The 7739-nt window shown below is 42.1% G+C and overlaps 1 protein-coding gene across 1 annotated transcript in view; it reads left to right on the top strand.

Moving 5' to 3' along the window:
• Positions 1 to 7739, top strand: part of LOC105451750 (liprin-beta-2) — a 55414-nt gene that overhangs the window by 32478 nt on the left and 15197 nt on the right. The window contains exons 6-7 of the mRNA XM_011692405.1: positions 6527 to 6733; positions 7074 to 7455. Of these exons, the coding sequence (XP_011690707.1) occupies positions 6527 to 6733; positions 7074 to 7455 (589 nt within the window). The remainder of the gene's footprint in view (positions 1 to 6526; positions 6734 to 7073; positions 7456 to 7739) is intronic.

Here is a 7739-nt window from a genome sequence, read left to right as displayed (position 1 = left end):
TTTTTTTAATAAAATTGTTATCCGCGACTCTGGAAAGTGTTGTAAAATGATAAAAAGTGCGGCAAACAAGCGGCATCTTATCGCGAGGAAGATGATCAAAAGCAATCGTTTTGTCTTTATAGAAGATTTAAATGCCGATTTTAATATAATAGTATCTCTTTGGATTCCGTGGAAATATATTAGTTTGAAAAATTCTGTTGATAAAGGAACATCTATTTTCAAAGAGTGAAAAATATCTCTTTTGTGTGCGACAGTTATGACCAGATTTATAGAAGATCTCGATAAAATTATTAGAACTGAGAATATTGGAAAAGATATCTCCGCGTTTCTTTCAAGCTCTGACAAGAATACCCAAGGATGGGTCTTTTATCGTTCATAATAATCGGCGCCATATCCAAAAACAATATTTTCAATTTATAACAAACTTACGAAGGAAAACTTTTGCTCGAGCTTTCGCATCTCGCATTTGCGTTCGCGAGACTTATCACGTAACTCATGTTGGGAAGTTTAATCGCGACATTTTCACATTCCACGAACAGCAGTAATAAACAGACGGGAAGTAACTCTAATGCCCGCCCGGATCGTAGTTTGCATGTCTCATACGAGAACGATCGATTTTCGATGGGCGCCACGGCGATGAATTAAGAAAGGTGATGGCTGGAATCGGGAGAAGTGTTCCGCCGCACTCGATATTTATGAACGTTCAACTTTCGAAATTGCCACCATGTCGGCTATAATTCCTTCCCTACCTCGCTTTTCTTTTTATTACCGCGGCGTAAAAATATTTTTGCGAGAGAAAGAAATCCGTGGTGTATTTGTTAATGGTGGATCGGTTATACGAAGTGTGAGCGGCCAAGCGGTATGTGAGACGGGCGACGAACGAAATAAGAGACATTTAGTTGACTTAGCTTAGGGTCATTCACTTTAGAATGGTCCGCTCCTATAAATTTGATTACGGCTTGAAATAGCATTCGGGAGGGACTACTTTTTTCCAGGACGATGTATGTATTAACTGCTGACTGTTGACATAAAAAAGCGGCGAAGAGAGAAAAAGAAATAGAGAGAAAGAGCATTTGGTAATTTGGTTCTATAAATATCTATTTTACGAAATTATTTGATGTTGACGCGTCTGTTCAACTTTGTTTCTAGCGTGTGACAGTATCCATTAGCGACACTGTCAATAGTTTCTAACCTTTTCAAATCTCTCAACAAAGGACAGCGAAAGTAAAATCGAACTAATAATATTGTATATCGTTTTAAAAACAAATTCTGCTGAGATTTGAAATCTCCGCGAGAGAAGCAGAGAGAGAGAGGCACTTGACTTCGCCCATCTCGTTATCGTAACTGCATGTCGTCCGAAAATGTGTTACAACTTGTCGATCCGAACAAACGAGTGGTTTAACTATCAAAGCGTAACAAAATTTTCCGCCCGCTAAAGCGGCCGGCTAATGAAAATTGAGAACAACGCGAAACGAGCGAGTAACGAAACTACCCGGCTCCGCGGCGGGTTTTAATTTCGCCTCTAATGCGTCTTTATGAAGCGACGAGGAAATATCGGGGTAGGAAAAAAAAAGCCCGGGAGGGTCACCGTTCGCACAACAGCGGCGATTCCCAGAGCCGCCGTTGTACGAACGTAGTTAAAAAACTTTTATATACGCAATCGGTACCGCTGCGGGCAGTTAATCAGTAATTGGCTCGTTCTTGAAACTTCATTAACCCGCGCAACACACAGCGCGTGAAAAAAAAAGGTTGTTGCGGAGACGACCGCGGCACCATATGTATTAAACGTTAAAAAAATATGAGAAAAGTTAAAGAGATTTGTCGCGTATCGTGACGGAAAGTTATCGGCGATCTAAAGACGCCTCTTGACTTTGTCGTCCGACCATGCTTCAATTTTCTCAGGGCGTCATGTTGCATCCGCGGATGCGAGCGACACCGTGCCGGGTGCACGGCAGCAATTTTGCCTGTTAAATACTTTCATTAAACTTGCCGGAATTTCTCATTTTGCCGAGACCGTTATGGCCGGGCGCTGCAGTTATTTCAATTCCGTTAAATGAACAACGGCATCCGCGAGCGATGCACCAGATGCATTGGACGTGTGACTTTTTTCAACTTCGCTATACTGTTTAAAAAGGCCCCATTCGTTACTAGCAACTTGTACCTGTGTCCCGTTACGACAGAGATGTATATATTTTGTGAAGTTTGATGCGCCGATACTCGTAGTCACATATCGAATAGATCTAGCCTCGAGCTAATTTCTCTCGAGATAAGATACGACAATGAAAATCGTGGGTGAAGCCATTACCGCTGGAGTATAGGCTTAAGGACCGACTTCGAGAGCGCATCGCGCATCAAGATTGCCCCGCGGTATAACGGGGCCGTTTGGTCTTAAGCCAATGTGTAACGATGAGCCGAGACAAAGACAGGGAATGTGGTGAGCTTTTGTCGCTACCGATTGTTATCAACTCCGGAACAATGACTCGGTTCAGCCTCGATTCTCGAGAGGCCCGAGAGCGGTATTCTCGTGTCTCGGAAGGCCTACGTGAAACGGTGCGTACACAGACGCGGGATTATTCAAGAAGCCAAATCTCGCTTTGTCTTCGATAAAATTAGTAGCGGAAATTAGAACGCAACGTTGAGAGATGAAATAAGAAACATCCGCAATTTAATATTTGAAGAAATAATAATTTAAGAAAATAAGAATGATTGGATGTTATACATTAAGTCATATTACGCACATAATTTGGAAAAGTTTAGATTTCTGAGAAATTAGTGAGATAAAAAAAAATGTTTCTTTTTGATAATGTATAATTAGAATTATTTTAGATATCGGTAAAATCGTTAAATAGGAATAAGCAATCCAGAAACGAGCGATTGTTTGTAAAGATTAATGCGATTAGTCAATTGTCAATTTGTGACAGCAGCATTTTTGATGTCGCTGAGACAGCGTAATTTGCGAGTAAAGAGCACCAAGAACAATTAGCATTGTCCCGGACGAACGAAATTGCTGGGTGAAGATCAAAAGCATCGTAATGTTAGTCGTGGTGATGTTGGTATTTTAATAAAAATGTTATTACGCAGTGCATGGTATCGCGAACAAAAGAACTTGCGAATAATTAATAAGATTCCGCGCTCTTGTACGCTTAGTGCCTTTTTGCGTGAATATCAAGAAGATAAAATTTTATAACGCACCGGAATGGAAACCTAACAGCGTTGCATTAAGCCGAAGAGAGTGCGACGCGCGTTACAAAGAAAATTAATGCGCAAGGAGAATGAATCTAATTGCTACACATGAAAAATTTACATAAAACTTTAACTAAATTTCGTTATGTCGACATGTGTCTTAACATATTTATGCAAATGATACGCATTTATAAAAAAAAAAAAATGATTAAACACGTACCTATGTAGATAAAAATGTTTAAAAATTATTTTTACAATATTATATTTTCATATTAATTATTTTCATTTTTGTGCGAGTCGCACGAAAGTTTTTTTAGCAGCATAACCGTCATGTACAATATTTGTTTTACCACGGAACGATCTTCCATTTGTTGCACTATCTACTTGATCTCGCGAAAGTTGAAATTTCGCTACTCATTTATCTGAGAAATGACTTCGTTACTCCGGAGGAAAGTTCCTGATGAAAATATCAGACTGAGTGTCACCGACAGCAGCGGTACATGCATCGTCGCAGGTTCCTTCTCGCGTTGCCTTTATCATCCCGAAAGAATACACCCGTTTTACGACGGTCCGTCTCCCTTCCTCCCCCCCCCATAAAACGCGCCATCAATTTTCCTTCGCTTTTATCTCTCTCTCTTCTCTCTGCACTCGTCCGTACTCTCTTTCTCCTTCTGCATAATCCACTTCATCTCTCGGCGAGTGCCGACATATTGCTACGTCTGGTACATCGTCTTACGATTTTCTATCTCGCGTTGTCTTCAATTTTCTCTTACTTGACGAGACTGCGACTGTACACGTGAATGAACAGGAGAAAAATGCTTTAAGATTGTTTCTTCATATCATCGAGCGATAGTTTACAATGAAATAACTTTGTGAAATAATAACTTCTGAAATAACTCGTGACGAAATCTTCTAATTCAGCTTTGCCATTTAATTTTCTTGAAACCTCTGCGTTCCAAATTCTTCCTACGATGAAGATAAAATTGATTTCTATTTTTAAACAAATAGTTTTTATTTCTGCCAAGCTCTACCGTGCCTCGACATCTTATAATATTCGATTTAAAAGAAGGCTCCGGGCGAGAACTGTGTGCGTGAACATCTACGTTTTCGCGTATTATCTCTTTCAGCCCGTCCGCCTTTGTTCGATTTTGCGAGCGAAACGATGTGTTTCCCCCGGCCCTTCCTGTTTATCATCCGACGTCATAGCCCGGCAATGCGCTTATGAAACGCTGATGGAATTACCCTTCCCTCCCCTTCCCCTTTGTCGAAGCTTCCAAATTGCTTAGGTTTTTCTTCTGCAACGCGCTGCCACGGGAAATTGTAGACATTATCCGCACATTTATATACAGTAGTCCGCTTTCAAGGAATTTAATATACTCGAATGCTTTATGAATGTTTATGAACGCAGCGCTAAAATAATAATAGAGGAACGTAATGAATGCGCACACACAAGGCTCAGTAATCAAGAAATTATTCCCTTAAATTCCTTTTAATTCCTACAAAGCTTATGAAGTGCTCGTTATTATCTCTTAAAATTATTATAATTATTAGCGGCACACACTTTGTATAATTTATCTCGTCGTAATAATTTCTATTTAAGCAATAATCTTTTAATCAACGTGAGAATAAAACATTAGAATTTCTTATGCTTCTCACGCGCGACGAGTCGTACTTTTAGTCGCAATTAAGCGGTGTCTACAATGAGCCTTAAGACTTAAGATTTAAGAAAATTGATCAATCATAGTCGAGTGTTCATCTCATGTGAGAAAAATAATCGATTGTAATTGATCAATTTTTTTAAATTTTAAGTCTCACTGTAGACACCGCTTTATCCAACGAAGAATTTTGCGTCTTCGGCAACACTTTTTGAGGAGCTACGATGTGTCTAACAACCGACGCTCGTATGATCCGTAACGCCTGTAGTAACCGTATTGCCCCAAAGTTTAGCCGATAAACTTTCCTGCAACACCTGTTATACGTACGACAGAGTTACTTGCACTCGAGGTAGAGATAAGTGGATTAACTTTGCCGTAGCCGATATCGTCGACGGAGTGGCTAATAGCCGATGGTAAACGTCATGTCTGTTCGCGCGCTAAAATATAATCGCGCCTTGCCCTTCGCGGGCAAAAGATCGAGTTATCCCTTCGCTTAGTCGCGAAAGTATCTTGTCGGGACTAAGCAGTTGCCTGAGCGTTATTTACTAAATTTTAATTACATTGAATGTCATATTCGAAAATCTTACGTAAAGCAGAAAAATTCAGAGTTTCAAACTTGACATAAGAGGTATTATTAGTTTTGTCTTAGTATAACAGTCAGCTACAGAAAATTAATAACTCTGTGGTTTAAGATAATTTCATATTAAATGTTGATTTTATCATTGAAAATTGTTAATTATTTTATTCGATACTCTCAATTATTTCATTTAATTGTACAATTGTATTTACCGAGTATTATTATGCTTGCAACGCGATATGAAATTATCGATGTGGAGAATGTCAATCATGAAAGTCCGTGTCACGCATTTCGAAGAGATCCGAATCACGTCTCGAGCGATTCACTCGCCCGTTTCCCAATCCGGGCGACGCTCGAGATAATTCGCGCTGCGCGAAACAGTTTTGCCGAGCATCGATTGACATTTTCGTGAATATATCAACCGAATATTTGTTCTAGAATTCGATTTGATTCCCAGCGGCTATTTACTCTCACCGCCATTATTAGTTCGTCGACTGTTTCGACGAAATCATCGCTCACCGGTGCGGCTAAAGTTATTTCGTCGAATATCGATCATTACTTCGTGCCTCCGTGCGATCCGTCGGGGCTTCCAATTAATTATTAACTCATTCCGTATTCCGCAAACGGATTTTGCAATGTTGATTTTACGGGGTTGATTGACGTTGTTACAATATTGAAACAATTATTTCTTTCGACAAGGGGAATAACATTTTTTCCGGCACGTTTATTTCTTATTTGTAGAAAAAGAAACGCTCATGCGTATTAAAATCGTGTTTAACCGCAAGTCGTGTCGTTCACGCGCATCGTGCTTTCTCAAACGCAATATATAGTAGCGATCTGATCAAGTAAAATGTACATAATTTCTACAACATTTTCATTTGTGTTTTAACTGTATTTGTCTCTATAAATTCATTCTAGTCTCCCAGCCACTTTGCGCGAAGCGCAATAAACTGAAGTCTGAACAAAAAGAAGAGATAAAAATTGTTTGCTTGATTGCTGCGCTCCTCGCAATTTTCACGAGAATCACGTGCATGCTACTATATGGTAGATGGTGAAGGTTTTGGGGGCGGAGTTACTGCCCGGACATGGTCCTTTTGACCGTTGATTGCAGCGGATGCGGGAGAACGAGGCGACCCTGGGACGTCTTCAGCAGCAAGGAGCCGGCATGCCTTCGGAGGAACGCGAACGGGAGCGGGAGAGGGAACGCTGGAGTCTTCTAAGGGCGGCGAGGGACGAGGCCGATCGAAGCCTGAGCCTCGCGGCTAGTTTGGCCGACAAAGAAGCCGCCCTTTCGCACGCACACGCGACCATAAAAGAGGTGAGCGAGTCCCTCGTCGAGCGCACACGCGTTATTCCGGATCTAAACGGGTTTAAAATCGACGGGGTTCGTTTCAGCGCGGTTTCCAAGAAATTCGACAGAATCGACTCGATCTCGCACATGTACTGTTACAATTTAAAGATATTATATAAGGAGAAAAATTAATTTTCTCGTAACTAAAAGTCATATATAAATTTAAATAATTTGATATTCCAATATCTAGTCAGAATATGTGAATTTTGCGACAATTTTCCTTGCCCAGCGATATTTTTGGATTTCTTGTTGACGGAGACCGTTCTAAAATGGACCGACGTCTCAAAGCGTACCTCTATCGTTGCAGCTGCAACGTCAGCTGGGGGAACGCGGCGGCGGCGGTGGCGGGATCTGCCTGAGCGATCAAGAGTCCCTGGTGTCGTTTCCGCGGGGCAGCGTGAACGGCGCCGCGACACCCGGAGCCGGCAGCAGCAGCGGCGGCGGCGGCGGTGGCGGCGGTGGCGGCGGCCTCATCCCCCACGTGAACTCCCAGCCGCCCTTGGGCACCACCGAGCTCGGCATGTCCGTGGGTAACATGGGTGGCGGCCCGGGTGCGGGAGGCTCCTCCGGCGGCCAGGCCGGCGATCGCGGTAGCTGCAGCGCGGACAGCGGCGTTCGCGGGTCCAGCGATCGCGAGAGCGGCGGGGCGACCAGCGTCGGCGGAAATCTCTCGGATTCCACGACGGACGGTGAGAATCACTTCGGTGTAGCAATTAGACCAGTTCTTTTTTTTTTATTTTTTTTAGTTGCACCGCTTTATCCGCGAAACTATATTGTGAAGTAAAAAGTATCCTCAGAGAATGGGGGAGGGGTGGGGTGGGGAGGAAGGGGAAGAAAAAGAGAGAAGAAGAGTTTTACAGGAAAGTGCAGAAAACGAAGAAGAGCAAAAAGAAAATGTATCTCATAAAGAGGATTTTGCTACGTGCAAAATCCTCTTTCTCTTTTGCAGTGATATAAAGTCGCCTTAGCTAAT

Source organism: Wasmannia auropunctata, unplaced genomic scaffold (assembly GCF_000956235.1).
Source record: "Wasmannia auropunctata unplaced genomic scaffold, wasmannia.A_1.0 LD336046.1, whole genome shotgun sequence".
Taxonomy (NCBI): Eukaryota; Metazoa; Arthropoda; class Insecta; order Hymenoptera; family Formicidae; genus Wasmannia; species Wasmannia auropunctata.
This window is presented reverse-complemented; position numbering and strand designations above follow the sequence as displayed.